The 21127-nt window shown below is 42.4% G+C and overlaps 1 protein-coding gene across 2 annotated transcripts in view; it reads left to right on the top strand.

Annotated features, from left to right (window-relative positions):
- The first annotated feature begins 2727 nt into the window (after positions 1-2727).
- mcm9 (minichromosome maintenance 9 homologous recombination repair factor) overlaps positions 2728-21127 on the top strand; it is a 32556-nt gene continuing 14156 nt past the window's right edge. Inside the window, exons 1-9 of one of the 2 annotated variants that reach the window (XM_085246534.1) lie at positions 2728-2836; positions 3536-3725; positions 5733-5898; positions 8188-8294; positions 11173-11379; positions 11542-11623; positions 11915-12115; positions 12203-12328; positions 13409-13528. In XM_085246534.1, the coding sequence (XP_085102660.1) occupies positions 3555-3725; positions 5733-5898; positions 8188-8294; positions 11173-11379; positions 11542-11623; positions 11915-12115; positions 12203-12328; positions 13409-13528 (1180 nt within the window). In that variant the 5' untranslated portion in view covers positions 2728-2836; positions 3536-3554. Of the gene's footprint in view, positions 2837-3535; positions 3726-5073; positions 5255-5732; positions 5899-8187; positions 8295-11172; positions 11380-11541; positions 11624-11914; positions 12116-12202; positions 12329-13408; positions 13529-21127 lie in introns of those variants that run through there. The other variant, XM_085246535.1, reaches the window with a different exon arrangement.

Below are 21127 nucleotides of genomic sequence, written 5' to 3'. Positions count from 1 at the left end.
GCAACACATCGTCGCATGGAGTCTATCAGATTGTCAATTGTGGCCTGTGGAATGTTGGTCCACTCCACTTCAATGGCTGTGCGAGGTTGTTGGATATTCGTGGGAACTGGTACACGCTGTCGTATACGCCGGTCAAGCACATCCCGAACATGCTCAATGGGTGACATGTCCGGTGAGTATGCTGGCCATGCAAGAACTGGGACATTCTCAGCTGCCATCTGCCCTGAACAATGTGAACCATGATTCATCCGTGAAGCGCACACCTCTCCAACGTGCCAGACGCCATCGAATGTGAGCATTTGCCCACACAAGTCTGTTACGGCGACGAGCTGGAGTCAGGTCAAGACCCCGATGAGGACGACGGGCATGCAGTTGAGCGTCCCTGAGACGGTTTCTGACAGTTTGTGCAGAAATTGTTTGGTTGTGCAAACCAATTGTTCCAGCAGCTGTCTGGGTGGCTGGTCTCAGACGATCTTGGAGGTGAACCTGCTGGATGTGGAGGTCCTGGGCTGGTGTGGTTACACGAGGTCTGCGGTTGTGAGGCCGGTTGGATGTGCTGCCATATTCTCTGAAACGCCTGTGGAGACGGCTTATGGTTGAGAAATGAAGATTCAATGCACGGGCGACAGATCTGGTTGACATTCCTGCTGTCAGCATGCCAATTGCACGCTCCCTCATTGCTTGTGGCATCTGTAGCATTTTGCTGTGAGACAAAACTGCACATTCCAGGGTGGCCTTTTGTTGTGGGCAGTCTGAGGTACACCTGTGCACTACTCATGATGTCAGATCAGCATCCTGATGTGGCACACCTGTGAGGTGGGATGGATTATCTCAATATAGCAGATGTGCCCACTACCACACATTTGGACTGATTTGTGACCACTGTTTGGGAAGGATGGTTATATTGTGTATCTGGAATGAATTTTAGGTCTCTACGTCCATCCCATGGGGAATGGGAGCAGTAACAAAGGTGTTGCGTTTATATTTTTGTTGAGTGTAATTTCCCCTGGCGGGACAATAAAGTATTGAATTGAACTGAACTAGGTTAGTTCACTGAGGATTAGGGTGTTTTGTTTTTCACTGTCACCCTTTAATAAATCACTTGTGTAAAATGCAGCTGAGCTCATGGTGTCTGCTTTTGGATCCGAACCTCTCGTGCTGGCCCCTGGCTGTCTGTGACAATGTTTTGCAAAACCCTCTGCACTTCTACATGACAGTCATGATAATTCAATTCAGTCATAGAGCTGAATTAAGCTTTTGACCCTCATTTCATGGAGTGCCAACTCTTTAATGAGCACATAGCAATGTATAAAAATAATTAAAAACAGCTTTATTTAATCCTAACAAAACCCATCTTTCTTTACCACAAGAAAAATGGGGCTACACCAGGCTCTGTGTAACAGTTAACATTATTTCTCTAATTTAGGATTATGTGTATGATAAACTCATTGCTTAGATATTAGTTTTCACAGACAATCATTTTCACTACTCAACCTAAATTTCTCATTTATATATTGATCAAACTTATTTTGATTTATCTTTGTTTCTGAATAAAAATGCTTTATTATGAGGAAATAAAGAAAAGCTCTGTTTTAGCACTCTGATCATTCTTACTCACATTAGGCTGTGATGTAGGGGTGACCAGGGAGGGAATTAGAGAGTCTTGGGGTTAGGCTTGTGCTGCGAAATCCCTGCTGCCACGTGGTTATGAAATTAACCACTGGACGGGTACAATTATGTATATAATACATTATAACTTCTATGTAAAGTGTACTTTTTTGTATGTTTTTGACTTGGGGGTAGATTATGAAAAAGTAAAATACAAACCTAACACATAAGGTTATTCTTATTCTGATTTTAATTTAGGAACAAGCAGAACATCTCTCAATATGTTGCACACTTTCTCATGGTTCTTTGTCTTGGTCGCAGCATTTTGAGTTTCTTGTGTTTTTGTGATTGTTATGCATTATGATCACGATTTAAGGTTCATTAGCAGTCTATGTTTCTGAGTTCCCTGTTTAGTCTTCAAGAGGTGAGGGTCAGCAAGGGTTTGTGTGCAGGGACCTGGGTGTTGTCTGCTCCAACCATAAAGCTGGCTGTTAGACTAGTGGGAAGAAACATCGGGAACAACATCTCCGAAAATACCAAAGCACTTTTGCATATAGGGTTCATTTCGACTGATTGCCCAGATGGTTGAAGTTTACATCACAAAATTGTTGCCTAGAAAAAAAATATCAGAAGTGTATTTGCTGACACAAAAACAGTAGTATTTTAAAAGATTACTGACAGTCTGGGTTCCATTAAGTCCAAATGAGCTTTGGGTATTGAGAAATGCCCACTAAACAAATCGGCATTGACCCCGCCTTGTTACTTTGATGAGCAAGGTTGAAATTCATGAACACTGCATCAGCGCCAGGAGTGTCAAAATGTTTGAACTAAATATGTCAATATTTTATGGAAATTACAAATAAACACATTTATTTAATGTTTCAAATGAAATAAATCAATATTTAATGAATTATTATTTTCTACCTTCATTATTAATAAATGAAATATTAAATTAACTGTGTAATTATTTATTTATATCCTTTTGGCACTTGTAGCCCTCCATACACACCGTTCCAAGCTCCTGCATGAGAATGTGCCGATACACACTCCATACCAGTTGGCGGCAATGACAAACTCTTTTGTTGTTTGCCAACCGTTTACAAACAAGAAGAAGAAGCAGAAGCCAGTTTAGACGTAGAAGAAGACAGCTGTAAGCCCGCGCAGCACAAGTCGCTGTGGCTGTACAAGTGGGTTTCTTATTAGAAAATGTTCGTGTGTCTGACAAACGGTATGTGAGCCTTTACATTATTACAGCGAGACAGGATATGAACGTAATTATCAGCGGGAGAAACTTGTTATACAACTTTTAGTATGCAGGGTGTTTACGCTAATAGATGACATGTAAAGTGGTATTTTTGTTTGAAATCAATGTGACTGACGTGTACTAATCCAATTACAAAGAAGTGCCTTTTGTAACTCTCGGGTAGACAGTAGGAGTGTCTATAGTTAAAATCTCTGTCTTTGCCTGATGAGCACCGGGAAGACATGGGAACATTATTTGTTGCTTTGTCGCGCAGTTTTAGGCAGTTAGAACAAAGGTGATAACTTCTAATAGAGCAGTATTGCATTTGAATTTTGTTTCCTCTCTCCCACACGGCTTCTTTAAATGTGCAATAGCTGTGTTGCAATTATGTGTTTAACCTAATCATATTTTCTAACGTTACGGGTTTTTAATATTAATATTAATATTGAGAGTGGGCCACTCTGCTGCCAATAGACCTGTCCACGTTTGTATTCCATGTCTTTTGTGTGCAGCTAGCCAGCAGCTTAACATCTTTGTTTGACTGATGACCACGCATAAAGAGAGATCTTTAACTGTGAATGCACATGGATATGGAATATTTAAAATGATGTTTAAGACCAGCACACAACGTGTTTGTAACATTAGTCTTTATAAACGTCAGTTTCATTGTTTATGTTCTTGCAGGGATTCAAATTGTTGCATCATGTTGATAAGCCCGGAACAGGAGGCACTGATTGATCGGGTGTTTGAAACCTATCTGACAGATCATCATCACAATGACATTCTTCAACTTATTGAAGAGACTGAAGATAATGAAGACACTCATCGCCCTCTAGTGGTTAATGCCATGACATTGTTTGAGGCCAATATGGAGGTAATGTTAACACAGGTTTCTGTGTTTGGGATATAGATAAAGTAAGCTCCTTGAGATTTGTATGTCTGTTTAAAAAAAGAAAAAAAAAGTCATGTGTCATGGTTAAACTCAGAATAGTATTATTATAATCCCGGTTCCTAAAATGATGGGCATTGGAGTGTAAAGTTTAAATAACACAGAAGGCAATGATTTCTAAATCTCAAACCCACATTTATTCACAAAAGCACCTCAAAAACATATCAAATGTTTAAACTGACCAAATTTAACATTTTAAGTTGGGAACTGTAGAAAAAAAGGCTGGAAAAGTAAATGATACTAAAGTGAAGCAATCATAGAAACATTTTGCAACTAATTTGATTCATTGGCAACAGGTCAGTAACATGATTAGGTTTGAAAAGAGCTTGGAGAGCTAATGTTTCTCAGAAATAAACATGAGCAGGGTTTCACCATTCATCCGCCAAACACTATGTCTACAAATTATGGAATATAGACTTTTTATATCTCCTTATAATACAGTACATAATATCAAATAATTCTGAGGAGCAGGAGAAGTCTTTGTGTGACAAGTCTGGAAGCTTGTGATCTTTAGGCCATCAGGTGGCCCTGCACTGTCAGCATGTGCTTAGGAACACTGCCAGAAAACACTATTTGTGAGTATAGTTCATCATGCCATCAACAAATGGCATGTGGAAAAACTATTTGCTTCCTGATTTCTTCCTTTTCTGCATATTTGTCACTTTTAAATGTTTCACATCAAAGTTTTATTTGTCTTAGTTAGGGTATATTGACGGTGGGGATACTTTTTTTTCTGTTAAGCCGGGCTTTCTGGGTTAGCCTCTGTGAACGCTCATATAAAAGGGGTCTTCTTCAGTTCATTAATCTTTTTATACACAAAAATCATCCCTAGGAACACCGTCGAACATGAGACAAGAGATTAATCCTTTTGGGACTTAGGGCACAGAGTGGTTACTTATTAGTTAATTATTATATTGCTGTTTAAACTGGATAAATTTAAACATTAAATGCTACTATCCCATATCTTAATAAAGGAGATATGGTTTTACAGTGGACCAAAGTGAAATTAAATATGTTAAAATTAATTAATTTTCAATTGACTATACAAAGATATTTTACTATGTATAGTTAGAGGATATTGCAATCAATTGAAAACTGATAGCATAGTTTAAAAAAACAAACAAAAAAAACTTATTTTGGGGTGGCGGGGAGTGCTGCTTTTTGGCACCAGATTATTAAAATAAATTGCAAACGTGATATACTAAGATTAGGGCAGACAGCTTGAGTAACAAAACGATAAATCATCTATTCATTTTCTTCTGCTTATTTGAAGTCAGCAGGCCAAACAGGGAAGCCCAAACCTCCCTCTCCCTGTCCTACCTTCCTCTGGTAGGACATGTCCAGCTGGAACAGCTTACCCAGGAGGCAACTGCCTCATGTGGCTCCTTTTAATGTGGAGGAGCAGTGGCTGTACTCTGAGCCCCTCCCCAATGACTGAACTCCTCACCGTATCGGTAAAGGATCCATCCAACCCTCAGAGAAATCTCATTTACGCCACTCGTACCTGCGATCTCATCCTTTCGTCTTTAATAGAACGAACAGTAATATGTTAACAAAATGATCAGGCCCACATGATCAGATTTGTTTCTCAACAATGATGCTCCATCTGGTAAAAAGACAAAAAAGTATCTTATTTTATGGCTTAGCTGACATGTCTGTACTTGGGTTTTTTTAATTTTTGCATTTTAAGAAAAATTTTCTTAAAATGTTTATTTATATATTTTTAACAGATGCAGTTAAACTATTAAAAAGGAATTTTCTAAATTGGAATCCAGTGAGCAGTTCATTTTGAAACATTGTTTTTCTTTCTTGAATATTTAGCCTCTAAGTATTTCTTATCCAAACACTCATTTATTATTTTGACGTACTTACACTTCATTATTTAATGTGGATTTGCACTAATGTCATGGTTATTGTACTGTCTTCCCACAGATTGGGGACTATTTCAATGCATATCCCACTGATATCCTGGCTATATTTGATAAAGTATTAAACAGAAAAGCCAAAGCGGTAACAGACGACGGCTCACTCAAACATAATGAAGGGCAAAGAAAACAAGACCAGAGATTGGTCCACACTCTTCATGCTCGCATCACAGGTTAGTCATGCAGTTATACTAGTTACAGCTCTCAATTTGGATTGTGTGTCTATGTCAACCAAAATGCTGTCAAGCCTAAATAAACTGAGTTATAAATCTATGCTATAGATCCGGTCACTCTCTACGAAAGCAGCACATAGTTTCAAAAGCAGTTTTTTTTTTTTTAAAGATGGTGACCAAGTTTGTTATTGTATTTTTCAGGAAGCTAAGAAAAAGCCTTTATATCAGTCTGATTTTTAAAATATTTAACTGGATAAACTGTTATTTTAATTAACTAGGAATAGTTGCCTTTCTTTGTCTGCATAAAGAGTTTGAGTGCTTAATCAGATGTGTACATTTTAATAAAGATAACAATACAATTTCCCAGTTTGATAGTTTAGCAGGTGCATTCAAATTAAATTAAAGTTTATATTAATATAAAATATTTCATGTTAATGTTATATTAAAAACAAGAAGCACTCTGAGTACAAACCTCTGCCTTGGTAGCTCAATCTCTCTGGGGAGTATTAACTTCCAATTTTAGTTTGTATATGTTCCTTTTGTTTCTGAAATGTAAAGGTGAGGTCAAATGTGATGTATTTAGTTGAAAACTATAATGTGATATTTAGAATTCTCATATGATTTTCTAAATATTGCCAGTTTGACCCTATTTGACCTTGAATCCCCAAATATCATTTTCTAATAGTTTATATGTTGTCAATGCAAACAGTGGCAGTAAGAATCTGAGAGTCCAATATAGGCTTATTATCACTTTGACATTTAGATCAGTTTGATTGTGAAGGAGAAGTCAGTTATTTCAAATCTTTATTCGGCACATTACTTTTTCGACTAATAATTGACCTTGAAGACGCTGGTAAATGCAAGCTACATTTTAACGCAATGACCCCACTCTGTACTCCTGCAAACTTTTATTCGAATTCATTCAAAACCTTTTGAGCTGTTGTATTCACAGAGGCACACATGGAGCAAATGGTACTGAAAATATAACCTTCTTGGCAGAGATCAAAATTTTACACAGAATCCCAACTTGGAAACAGAATTCCAACTATTGGAAACATGGTTATGCCGTCACAAAGAAAAATATATTAGAGAATGACACTCAAAATGTTTTTAACCTTAGTTCCCAGATTTCAGCGTGCAGCTGTACGTTAGTTGTTGCCTTAAGCTCTAAGTCCAAGTCCCCACAGTTATATCAGTAAAGCTGTCCAAATAACCAAAACTGGAATTATGTATATATCTAATGCAGGGGTGTCCAACTCCAGTCCTTGAGAGCTACTGTCTGCAGCTTTTAGATGCATCCCTACTCCAACACAGCTGAATCAATCAAATGGCTGAATTACCTCTTCAGCATGCCATCAAGTTTGGTAAAGGCCTGGTAACGAGCCATTCATTTGATTCAGGTGTGTCGGAACAAGGATGCATATAAAAGCTGCCGGCCAGTATCTCTCGAGGACTGGAGTTGGAGACGCCTGATCTAGTGTTTATGTGCTTGCACTTAGTTTTTGCATCTCCTATATGGTGTACCTAGTTTTATAAATCTGAACATTACGGCTAACAGCTATATTCTCCCATTTTAGTGCAGCTAGCCAAACAACAAAGAACTATTGACTGCTTAAGAGACAAGCAGTGAAAGTGGACAGTAGATCCTTGGTTTCCTAAGATAAAACTCATTGCTACAGCCAATGGTAGTACAAAATTGACCCCCTCTTAGTAGAAAATAAGACTAAAAATAAGGAGCCACCTGAGTTATCGGCTCTGTCACTAGTTAGCTAACATAAAGTAATGTTAGACTAAAGTCTATTGACCACAACCAACCAAGCTGGTCACGTCATGTTTTGTACTGACACAAGATGGCACTAAACATGTTCTATCAGCATTTCTCTCTTAAATCCAGCTTCACAGACAGTGTTACATCAGTATCAGTTTTTCAGTGCAGTGCTCCAGGGTGTAAATTACCCTTTATACTTGTAGCGTTTCATGTCCAGTTTAAAAGCAGTATGGGAGTTAGAGCCTTCAGCTTTCAGGCCCCTTGTCTGTGGAACCAGGCTCAGGGAGACAGCCATCTACTGTGACCGTTTCGGGGTCACCCCCCTTAGCAACAACAACTACAATCAGGCATTTGTGTCGACTGGTAATGAGTCTTTTACACCACTGTAGATGAATTTTGGCCCACTCATCTTTGCAGAATTGTTGTAATACAGCCACATTTGAGGGTTTTCGAGCGTTGCTGCTCTTCACTGTTGCTTGTTTGAGTCACTTCACATAACTTTTTTTTTCTCCTGTGTCCAGGTCTGCCAGTGTGCCCAGAGCTAACAAGAGATACAATTCCTAGGACTAGAGATGTAGGACACTTTTTGTCTGTAACTGGTACTGTAATACGTACCAGTATTGCCAAGGTAACAGCATTTCATATATGTACATGTGCTATTCAATTAAATGGAATGCTGCTTCCAACACTGCAAAAAACATGAGCAGTATACATATAAGCCACCAGTTAATAGTGGAGTAGAGATTTAGACGCCCACACATCGTGTCAATATTTGAATTAAATATTTGTGAAAGGACCCAGTTGATACAACCCGTCTTTTTTGGGTAGGTCAGGGTGCAACATGTGACCATCATTTTTTTATCACTTGGTCAAAGACCTAGCATATAGTGTCATCATAAGACTGCTTTAGTGGGAAGTCTTCCATGGAGGGAATTTCTTTAGCTGATGAGGCATCACAAGAAGGCCCTGCCGTCTCCTCCAGGCCAGAGTCAGTGTTCGATGACCCCACGTCACCGCTTAGTGCAATGCAGACACTACACATCATTACTGGTTGTGAATGCATCCCCACACACTGCCCTAACAGGGGGTCAGTGTCCACCAAGGATTTGGTAGACCAGGGTGTGCATGCAACCCATATCCACCATAGACTGGCATGTACCCCCTTCGCACCTTACCGTTATGCTGTACGTACCTCTTAGACCGAAGGAGGGTGTTGGAGGGCCAGCAAAATGGAACATCTATCTCACACGTCTGTGGGCGCTCCCAGCAGACGTGTCCTGGCCCCCCCCCCCCGCACTCAACACTCCTGCCCCAGCGGCTCCCGGTGAGTGGAGGATGGTGTCTGTAGAGGGGAAAAGGGTTAGATGAACCATCAGGTGCTGCTCTGCAGATGATGCATTGCAGCCTGCTACTGATGCATAGCGGCTAGCTCCACCACCATCTTCGCCAGCACTTCCACCAGCCGAATAGGTTGCGGTCCATCATCCCATGACTGGGTTTCGGCATCATTGTGACAAAAAGACCCGAAGCACACAGCATTGCAAGTCGATTGATATTATACATACAGCACACTTTTTGGTTTGTACAACTTCCCAGCTGTCCTCCCGTCAGGTCCCGGCATCCTACTGAAATGGGGAAGGCATGATCAGGTGATTGAGAACACCCCCGTTCTCTGCGGCCTGCTGGAGCGGGGGGGCTAGGAGGAGGAGTTGGCCGTCCGACTGCGGTCTGGAGTGTGGGGCCTCCCTGCTGTTGCGGAGTCGGGGCGGTCTGCCTCTCCCCACCGCAGGGAAAAGGGTAACACCACCTGGGTCTGGGTGCAGTTCCCCCCTCCAGGGGCAAGGGTACCTAGACCCGGTTCGTAGAGTATGCTTGGGGAGTGTGATCGTGTGTACAGCGTCTCTTTATGTCTGTCTCCACGTTGGTTGAGTGTGGAGTAAGTGCATATGAGAGCATGAGGGTGGGAATGGATGTTTGTATCTCTGTGTGCCTGTATGTCTGTGTCTATATGTCAGGTTGGGTATCAGACGCCACCTCTCTGGGGGACATCTCAGGCCCTCCAAGGTTTGGAGGCCTATCTCCACCCACCACCACTTCCCCTGCCAGTGGCGGACTCCCTCAGGTGTCGGTGCGTTGGTGGTTCTTTGTGTCCGGGGATGGGCGTCCAGGTACACACCGGCTCACTCCTTGGCGGCCGGTTATCGGGGCCTGGAGCCTGGGGCTCGCTCGGGCCACTTCGGAGGTGGGGTGCCCCCGGCCTCTCGGCCTGGGGCTCGGTCACTCAGGCACGGCTGGCTGCCGGCGGAGCTCACGGGCGCGTCACTGCAACCCCCCCTGGCTTCTGCTCCGCGGCTGCTGAGTGAGCCCTCATCTGGGACTCTCCTCAGCTCTTTCTGGGACAGTGGCGCGGCTGCCCCTCTGTCGGTCTTCCTTGGTCTCTTGTGTTCTGGGGGCCTCTGGATGTCTGGAGTTTTGATCTCCTCCATACCTGCTTCATGCCCTGGAGGACGGGGCAGTGGCCCCCCCACACCCTCTAGCAGATCATTACATGAAGGAACCTTTTTAAAAAAAAAAACAAGCGCGTCCATGCTCACAGGTGTACACACGGGTGATCACACCCACAAACTACACCCTTTTTGGCTCCTACCTCAAAGCACACTGTGTTCTGTCGATCTTACGTGCTGCACAATAATGTTTAATATTTAGTATTTACTGTCATATTCCCATATATCATTGTGATGCTGTTTATTCTATTACTCTTGTTCTCTTCTGCTTGTTTTCTTTTTTCTTTCTCAACAGGTGATCCAGGTGATTGATATATGCATTTTTTTAAATTTTTTTTCTGCCCATTCTGTTGGTTTTTGGTTTTTGCCCTTCTCCCCCGTCGTCCCTCTTCTCAGCTGTTTCTCTTTCCCTCTTTCTTTCTCCCCTTCTTTCCCCCAATCAAATTTGTCCTGTATTCAGCAAGTGAAAATAAAATAAACAATAAAAGGTGAATCAAATGGACCATTACGGCAAGGCTGGGATGGTCAATTTGGTAAAGTAAATCCGTTGGGCATCTTTCTTTGCCTTTAGACAATAATTCTGATGGCAAAAGAGCCAAACGGGACAGGCAAAAAAAAAAAAAAAAAAAAGTGATTGAGAACAGCTGTGTGGGTTAGCCTCCCCTGACGTCCCACCCTAAACCCACTGCTCCATGCCTCCTCTGCAGCTTAGCCAAAACCACACCTCCCTACAGACAACTTCCAGTTTTTATTCTTATTCATGACCATTGTTAGTTATGTGTAAATGTTTCTTAATGTCAAACAAGCCTTCTACAGTTAAGCTTAACTGTTGAAACAGTTATTCGATTAAAAAATTGAATGCAAGTTAAAAATTCAACGAGACACAAAAAGTCACTTTGTAAACGTTGAGGTGGTGTTTGGACAAGGAGCAGAGCCTTACGCAGATCCACTTTGGTTTCTTTGAGTTTTACTGACAGCCGTGTCTTTTTCCTCCTCTCGTAGGTTCTGGAATATGAGCGTGATTACATGTGCACAAAGTGTCGTCATATTTTCACAGTGCAGGCAGAATTTGAGCAATTCTACACGTTTGTCCCACCCGTAGCCTGCCCTAACCCCGATAGCTGTAACTCATATAAATTCACTTGTCTGTCTGAAGGATCTGAACCTGCTGCTTGCAGGGATTACCAGGAGATCAAAATTCAAGAGCAGGTTAGGCTTTTAAACATGAGCTTCTTGATTTTATTTAATTAATTTATGTATTGATTTTAAAAATTTCTAAACATAGTTAAAGCGTTAAGTTATGTTGTTAAAACTTCACATGCTGAGTGCGTAAAATGTCATTTTTATCGAATTGTACCCATCTTACAACAGGTGCAGAAACTTTCAGTGGGCAGTATTCCTCGTTCTTTACTGGTAGTTCTGGAGAATGACCTCGTCGACAGTTGTAAATCTGGTAAGAAACATTAATGTGTAAGAACTGTCCAGATACGCTTCTCCTGATAGCTTACAGTTTGTGGCTCAAGGCAAGTTGAGTTTAAAATGAGTAGCAAAGCAAACATAAGTTTGTCACTGGAAATCCACATCAGTGCTGGAAATGTATGTTTTCTAACTCTTAATAGATGTTTGTAGTGAAAAACGATGCAACAAAGGTAGTTGTATTATGATTACTTTGCCAAAATCAGAACTGAAAATAAAATTTTAATAATTAATCTCATGTATTGGCTTTTGGACTGTATGCTCCCAGGAGATGATGTCACTGTTTATGGAGTGATGTGTCTGCGCTGGAAAACCTTTTATGATGGTGCACTTTGTGATGTGGAGTTGGTCCTCAAAGCTAACAATATAGAGGTAAACAACCAGCAGGCTGCTGCTGGACAGCTTGTAAAGGATGCTCAGGAAGAATTTGAAGAATTCTGGAATAGCTACAAACATAATCCTATAGCTGGTATGTATAATTTACTGTGTAAGACTATTATATTTGTGTATCTTGCTCTATATCCATTTATTTTGTTTCCCTCTCTCTTATTTGTAGGTAGGAACCATATCTTATTGAGCCTGTGTCCACAGGTTTTTGGCATGTATGTAATTAAACTGGCAGTGGCCATGGTCTTGGCTGGGGGAGTTCAGAGAATAGATTCTTCTGGGACCAAAATTAGGGGTATGCAATTTTTCTTTTTTAAATTTTTAAATAATACATATTAATATTCTTAAGTATCTGCAAAGAATGACTCCTACAAACCAGTAAATAAACTTAAAAAAAAACCCAAAACATTTCTAAGCTGTGCCTTTGAAGTGGAATCTGGCCCTTTGCAGTTCATTTTCTTTTGAACCAACCATCAATCAAATTTCTGCTGCTCATCTGGGTTCTGGTCGTGGCTGGAGCAGAAAAACTGAAACTTCCCTTACCCCAGCCACCTCCTCCTCCTGGGCCTTCTCCTGGTAAGACAACCGGAATACTTCACCTAGGAGAAGTCCATGAGGTATCCTAGTCAGATGTCAGAAGAACCACCTCCTTTTGAGTCCCTCACCCTACCTCCAGGGGAGAGCCCCGCTACGCTTTGCAGTAAACTCATTTCTACTGCTTGTGTCTGGAACCTCATTCTTTTGGTCACTCCCCAGAGCTTGCAACAAGAGTGTAGGAACATAGGTTGACTGGTAAATGGACCACTTTCGTTTTATGCTCAGGTCTCTCTTGTCTACAACCGATTGGCATAGCATCCGTATCACTGCAGACACCTCTCCAATCAGTCTGTCACTCTCGCACTCCCCTGTCCTCTCACTCGTGAACAACAGATACTTGAACTCCTCCACTTGGGGCAATAACTCATCCGTGTCCTGGAATCAGCACTCCACCCTTTGCCGACTGAGAACTTAGACTTGGAGTTGCTAACTCGCATTCTCGCCGCTTCACACTTGGCTGCATACTGCTCCAGTGTGAGCTTGAAGTTCCTCACCTGATGAAGTCAAGAGAATCACATCATCCTCAAAAAGCAATGATGAGATTTTGAGGCCACCTGTGGGCTCACCACCCACAGGAGGGGCCACAGAGATGGTCAGCCCACAGGAGGACAGACCCATGTTGCTTTTTCGGGCCCTTTAAATAGCTTCATGAAAATTAAAATTGTGACTGTCTTGTGACAGAATGTAAACTCTGACAAATCAGTGCCTCTATGTTGTTTTTTGTGTTTTACAAATGGCCCTCTGTGAAATGTGTGTATTCATGATTTGCTCCTTCTAGGCGAGTGTCATATGTTGCTGGTTGGTGACCCAGGTACAGGGAAGTCTCAGTTCCTGAAATATGCTGCCAAGATTATGTGTCGTTCTGTACTCACAGCTGGAATTGGCTCAACAAGTGCAGGTAGGTCCTGCTTTTCCCTTTAAAAAACAAAAAAACAAAAAACCCCAAACAAACAAAAGAAACTATATATACACACACAAAGGAGACACAAAATGCCGCTTCTTATTATTAAGGGGAAAAAAATATTGTATCACATCTCGGAAAACTGAGTTCAGTTTCTCTAGCCACACCCAGGCCTGATTACTGCCACAGCTGTTCTCAATCAAGAAATCACTTAAATAGAGCCTGCCTGACAAAGTGGAGTAGGTCAAAATATCCTCAAAAGCCAGACATCATGTTGCGATCCACGGAAACTCAGGAATAAGTGAGAAATGAAGTAAGTTATAAAGCCATGTCTAAAGCCTAGGGACTCCAGCGAACCACAGTGAGAGCCATTATCCACAAATGGAATGATCCAAAACACACCAGCAAGTTCACCTCTGAATGGTTTAAGAACAACAAAATGCAGACTTTGGAGTGGCCTAGTCAAAGTCCTGACCCGAATCCGACTGAGATCCTGTGGCATGATCTTAAAAAGGTGGTTCATGTGCGAAAACCTTCCAATGTGGCTGAATTCTGCAAAGACGAGTTGGCCAAAATTCCTCCACAGGGCTGTTTTTTTAATTTAATTTTATTGTTATTATTTTTTTTTAAAAAGGTGTTGTTGCTGAGGGTGGCCCAACCAGGTATTAGGTTTAGGGTGTCATCAATTTTTCACACAGTCACGGGTCTTCATCCAGGTCTTTTTGCGTTACTGAAGTTCACCAGTGCTTTCTTTCTTTCTCATGAAAGAAGGGAATTTTTTTTCAGTCCAGTGTCCAATTACTTGTGATCCCTTATAAAAAGAAGGTGGCACATGTTAAGGAGCAGAAGCTCCTAAATGATCAATCCAATTCGAATGTGGATACCCTCAAATGAAAGCTGAGAGTCTACACTGTCCATGTCCATTATAACTATAATTGGAATGTTTCAGTAAACAGGTGAAAAAATAATAATTCTTTTGTGTGTGTGTTTGTACCTGTTTAGACATACTTGTGGGGACCAACAGTCGTTGTGGGGACCAAAATCCTGGTCCCCACAAGTTTGAAGAGAATTTTGAGACTCAAAATGTGGTTTTAGTGTCAGGGTTACAGTTAGGTTATGGTTAGGTGTTTAGAAATTGTGGCTCAGTTTGTATTTCTTTAAAACTTCGGTGCACGGTCTAAGGGTTTGGCTGTAGCATCCTGTTACCCCTTGGTTCCTCTTCTTCCTTCTACCACCATTCTCCTCCTCTTCTTCGTCATCTTTTGTGCATACCATTCTTGTGTATTACTGATATTGTTCATCCCCCCCCCCCCCCTTTTTTTCCCCCCCAACACTCTCTGGAGGCGATTCAGCCACAGATTTCTTGAACTTCTTGATTTTAGTTTTTTATTTTTTTATTTTTTTCATTAAAAATTGCAATTTCCAAACTCATGTGATTAGTAAATCACCGAATATAACAACATACTGTTAGTATTTAAACTCTATTTGTCAGCCAAATGCCATGCAGTTTCTGTGGAGGGAGCCTGTGTTTACTAGGATTTCTCACAACAGCTCTCACATCCTTAACCTTTTAATTAATTTGTTTTTTTTTTTGGTAGATTCATACACATGAAATAAGTCTGTTCAGGGCTCTCTTGGTGTTTATTTCACTTTCTCACATGAAGCACTTGTGGTGGTTTTTCACATCTCCTCATCTCTGCTCCTGTGGCACCGAAACAGTAGGCCTTCAGTCAGTTTTCTTTTTTTGAAGCTTCCTTTGTTTATTTCACACTCTTAGTCTATTAACCATACATCACATGGATGTAACCTATGCCTTTATTTAGGTCAGAACAAAGATTAAGAACAGACAAACCACCAATATACGGGCAGGTCCTCCAATCTTGGCTCCTGGAGTATCACAGCAGGTCATCCACTCCATCTCCCATCCCTCCCCCTCTGGGTCCTGATGGATTCATTAGTGTCACATATTCATTATATATCATAATCACAATACCTCAGGCAACCAATACAAGAGACAACTAAAAAGCAACCCCTTTCACCCATACTGTATATCCATCCATCCATCCATTCGCTTCCGCTTATCCTTTTCAGGGTCGCGGGGGGCGCTGGAGCCTATCCCAGCTGTCATAGGGCGAAAGGCGGGGTACACCCTGGACAGGTCGCCAGTCTGTCGCAGGGCTAACACACAGGGACAGACAACCATTCACACTCACATTCACTCGCACATTCACACCTAGTGACAATTTGGATTAATCAATTAACCTATCCCCACAAGCTGCATGTCTTTGGACGGTGGTAAGGTAAAATCCTGCTTAAACGTTTAAAAAAAAAAAAGTAACTTACTGAACTGTAAAAATTTTAAAAAAGGAATATATTTTCTAATTTCTAATACTGTATATGTGGTCCTTTAATTCAAGAAGAAAAAAAGTACAATCCACATCTCATATGGGTACATTCAGGCCTAACAGAACACAAGTGTTTAGTCGCTCTATCCACCCCCTCTCCCTCCTCCTCCGCTGACCGACCGACCACCCCGGATTAACCTGCAAACCCATGATGATCAATGCTCCTTAAAGTGGGTGTACCACTGTACCACTAAAGTACACGACTCCGCCGAACGGATATAGGTGTTGTTGAAAAACGCACTCTCAAACGGGCCCCAGTCTCCCCTACATATATCATCCACCTGTTTGGCATAAACCACATTTTTTTTTATCTCCAGAGAGAATTTCCCCATAATCGCTCAGGAGGCTATGAAGGTTGCTGATCATGTGCTTCTGTACCAAAAACTGCCTCAGTGTCTCAGGTGGTTGATTTGCCCTCCCCTCCAATGAAATTCATACCGTGAAATAAATCTGTTAAGGGCGATTTTGATGTTTATTCCACTTTCTCCCATCCCCTGATCTCTATTCCTATAGCATCAAAACAGCAGGCCTTCAGTCCATTTTCTTTATTAAAGCTTCCTAATTTATTTATTTCACACTCTTCCTCTGTCAACTATACCTCTATAGATATACCTATGGCTTCTTTGAGCTCAGGAGTTTCACAGCAGGTCATCCACCGCACCTCCCCTCCCTTTCCCTCACCTTGGGGTCTTGATGGATTCATTAGTACCATATATTCATTATACTTCATTTTCACAATACCTCCGGCAATTATTACAAGAGACTTCTAAGAAACAACACTCTCAACCCACATGTATGATCCTTTAGGTCAAAGAGAAACAAGAGTTTTTACAACCCGCATCTCATGCAGGTACAGTGGGGCAAAAAAGTATTTAGTCAGCCACCGATTGTGCAAGTTCCCCCACTTAAAATGATGAGAGGTCAGTAATTTGCACCAGAGGTACACTTCAACTGTGAGAGACAGAATGTGAAAAAAAAATCCATGAATTCACATGGTAGGATTTGTAAAGAATTTATTCGTAAATTAGGGTGGAAAATAAGTATTTGGTCACCTCAAACAAGGAAAATCTCTGGCTCTCACAGACCTGTAACGTCTTCTGTAAGAAGCTTTTCTGTCCCCCACTCGGTACCTGTATGAATGGCACCTGTTTGAACTCATCATCTGTATAAAAGACACCTGTCCACAGCCTCAAACAGTCAGACTCCAAACTCCGCCATGGCCAAGACCAAAGAGCATTCGAAGGACACCAGGAAAAGTATTGTAGACCTGCACCAGACTGGGAAGAGTGAATCTACAATAGGCAAGCAGCTTGGTGTGAAAAAATCAACTGTGGGAGCAATCATCAGAAAATGGAAGACATACACGACCACTGATAATCTCCCTCGATCTGGGGCTCCACGCAAGATCTCATCCCGTGGGGTCAAAATGATCATGAGAACGGTGAGCAAAGATCCCAGAACCACACGGGGGGACCTGGTGAATGACCTGCAGAGAGCTGGGACCAAAGTAACAAAGGTCACCATCAGTAACACACTACAACGGCAGGGAATCAAATCCCGCAGTGCCAGACGTGTTCCGCTGCTGAAGCCAGTGCATGTCCAGGCCCGTCTGAAGTTTGCCAGAGAGCACATGGATGATACAGCAGAGGATTGGGAGAATGTCATGTGGTCAGATGAAACCAAAGTAGAACTTTTTGGTATAAACTCAACTCGTCGTGTTTGGAGGAAGAAGAATACTGAGTTGCATCCCAAGAACACCATACCTACTGTGAAGCATGGGGGTGGAAACATCATGCTATGGGGCTGTTTTTCTGCCAAGGGGACAGGACGACTGATCCGTGTTAAGGACAGAATGAATGGGGCCATGTATCGTGAGATTTTGAGCCAAAACCTCCTTGCATCAGTGAGAACTTTGAAGATGAAACGAGGCTGGGTCTTCCAACATGACAATGATCCAAAACACACCGCCCGGGCAACAAAGGAGTGGCTCCGTAAGAAGCATTTGAAAGTCCTGGAGTGGCCTAGCCAGTCTCCAGACCTCAACCCCATAGAAAATCTGTGGCGGGAGTTGAAAGTCCGTGTTGCTCGGCGACAGCCCCAAAACATCACTGCTCTCGAGAAGATCTGCATGGAGGAATGGGCCAAAATACCAGCTACTGTGTGTGCAAACCTGGTAAAGACCTATAGTAAACATTTGACCTCTGTTATTGCCAACAAAGGTTATGTTACAAAGTATTGAGTTGTATTTTTGTTATTGACCAAATACTTATTTTCCACCCTGATTTACGAATAAATTCTTTACAAATCCTACCATGTGGATTCATGGATTTTTTTTTTTCACATTCTGTCTCTCACAGTTGAAGTGTACCTCTGGTGCAAATTACTGACCTCTGTCATCATTTTAGGTGGGGGAACTTGCACAATTGGTGGCTGACTAAATACTTATTTGCCCCACTGTACATTCAGGCCCAATGGAGCATAAGTGTTGAATCTGTCTATCCAACCCCTCTCCATTCTTCTCCGCTGACCGACCGACCATCGCGGATTTGCCTGCAAGCCCATGATAATCAGAGCCCCCACTGCATGCTCTTTAAAGTGGGTGGCCACTAAAGTACGCGACTCCGCTGCATGAATGGCATATAGATGTTGTTGCAGCCGCGCTCTCAAATGAACCGCAGTTTCTCCCACATATATCGTCCCACACCTGTTACATTGAATGGCATAAATTACATTTTTTGTATCTCTAGAGAGAATTTCCCTCTAATCGCCTAAGAGGCTCCACTGTACAGATTACTTATGATGTGCTTCTGTACCAAAAACTGCAACAATGTGTCAGGTGGTTCGTTTACCCTCCCCTCCAATTTAGCTCTAACCAAAAGGTCACCCAAGCTTTGGTTTTTCCTTAAGCCTCTGATCATCCGCGCTTCGAATGCATACCCCCAGGTCCGCATTTCACAAAGATTTTGGTGGATACTGCTGAGAAATGGCGTGTACTTCTTGTGGAAAGTACTAACAAAGGGCAAAAGTCTCTCCCCTCCCGTTATGTCCTCGATGGTGTTTTAATTAAAAGGAGTCCCAAGTTCAGTATCCATCCGCCGAGCATCAACTCGCTCTCCTGCGCCACCCCGCCCCTCCCGAAAATCACCCCGTGTCCATGCGTTAGGCGTACGAAGTCCCGAGAGCGTCTCCCTGTGTATCTTCCTCAAAAAAAGAGCGTGAGTCCCCCCTCTTCCTCAAACTCCTAAACAATGTGGAAGTAGCATTGCGAAAATCCACCTCCTTACTGCTTATTCTGTAAAATCTCAATATTTGAGATTTCACTATTTCTCGAAATGTGTGTGGCGGGTGATAATTTATGGAGGAGCGCATGCGTGTCGGTGGGTTTTAAATAAACTTTTGCATGCAACCTCTTGCCATCCTTCTCATCCTCAAAAAAGACCGTGGTGTCCAAGAAATTGATTTCAGAGTCGCTGTGCTCCTGCTTAAGTTTTATAGACGGGTGATGTGTGTTCAAGATGTGTACGAACTGTTGGAACGTATCCTCCCTGTGACCCCATGCGCCTATGATGTCATCTATAAAGTACAAATAAAACACCGGTTGTAATGAGCACTTGGCCAGCGCCTTTCTGTCTCCCACTCGCTCATATATATGTTTGTGTAGGACGGTGCATATCTCTGGCCCATAGCCGTTCCTTCCATCTGCAAATGAAACCTATTGTCGAATTGGAAATCATTATTGACGAGACAAATCTCCAAAAGCCAGAGAATTGCCGCGTCAGGGCGCACAGCATCCGGGTACCGCTGAAAGATGTTACTTACGACTCTGTCCTGTCTATGTATTGATATTAGTGTACAGACTGTCTATATCTATTGTGAATTTAATAAAAAATGATACGTGTCCTTAAGATAACTTAGATGTTTATTAGAGAGGGCTCTCAGTGTACTGAGAGATGTTATGTATTGCACCACTGCAATCGGAGACTATAGGTCTTCCAGGTGGGATCTCAGAATAGGATAAGCGTGGGTGGGGATCATCAGGACCTAAGAAATAGTCGCGCTGTTTTGTGGAAATAACTCTTGTGATGTAGTGAGTGGACAATCCTCCTAATTTGCTGCTGCACCTCGGGCTGGATTGAATTTGAAATGCATTTGTAATATTTCTCATTTCCCAGTTGTCTCTGGGCTTCCAGTCTGTACTGCTGCTTGTCCATAATTACAATTTTTGAGCCTTTATCCGCCGGTTTAATCACGATGTTCTGATTAACTTTTAATTCTCTAAGCGCCCGTTCTTCCTCCACCATAAGACTACCCTCCCTCCCCACCTGCGGCCTTAACGAGTGGAACAACCGAATATCTTTTTTTATTAGCTCTTTGAGCGACTCGCTCAACGCCCCCCACTCCAGTTCCCACACAGATGGTAGGACGAAGGGATCCCTGTGGAAGTTGTCGGTTTCAAAAAAGTCTTGTAGTTTCGGTCTTCTATGGTACCAATGTAGGTCCCGGCGAAACTCCTCACGTGAAAATTTTTATGGCGCTGGAATGAAAGTCAGGCCCTTTTCTAATAAGCTTATTTGTGCTGCAGACGGAGTAAAGAGTCTTGATAAATTTAAAATATTAGAAGAGGAAGACCAAGTTAAATCTGGTGGGGGAGTGGAGTTTCTCCCCAAACACCATAGGCTTGTTTGCTTTAATTTTCCAATCCTGTAACTTGAGGCTTGCTCGCGCCCGATGGTATGTAGGTGTGTGCCACGCGACCCCGCCATTCCCCGCTCCGACACCTCGCCCGGTCATCTCCTCGTCCCGTGTCAAATCTACCTGGAGGTGCTCCATCGCTTGCATTTTTTGGCCTTAAGGCTTTAAAATCGTCAGCAGACCCGTCACCTTCCCTGCCGTCCTCACTCAGGTGGAAATTTACATTTAATTTCAAATGGTCGGGATCTGTGCGGTCCAGCGAGTCACTGCTCATATTGGCCGCCTGGTCATGTTGTTGCGGGACCTCGATTATCATTTCACCGACTTCCTCTTCACCTGTTTGAGTAATAGTTTTGATTTTTAACCATTTTTGCTGATTCGCTGCGGACGCGTCCTCCACGGGTGGAGCTTCCATGTTCATTCGCTCGCCTATGGGAGGAGACGAAAAAGGGCCTGAAGGAGCATCGCAGCAGGAGCGGCCCGGGGGGGGGGGTCACAA

The sequence above is a fragment of the Mchenga conophoros genome, linkage group LG15, assembly GCF_057382185.1.
Source record: "Mchenga conophoros isolate Kocher_MC1m ecotype Shallow Benthic linkage group LG15, M_conophoros_male_GT1.1, whole genome shotgun sequence".
In the NCBI taxonomy this organism is placed as follows: Eukaryota; Metazoa; Chordata; class Actinopteri; order Cichliformes; family Cichlidae; genus Mchenga; species Mchenga conophoros.
The sequence above is the reverse complement of the archived record's forward strand: the minus strand, read 5'-3'. Positions and strand labels throughout refer to the sequence as shown.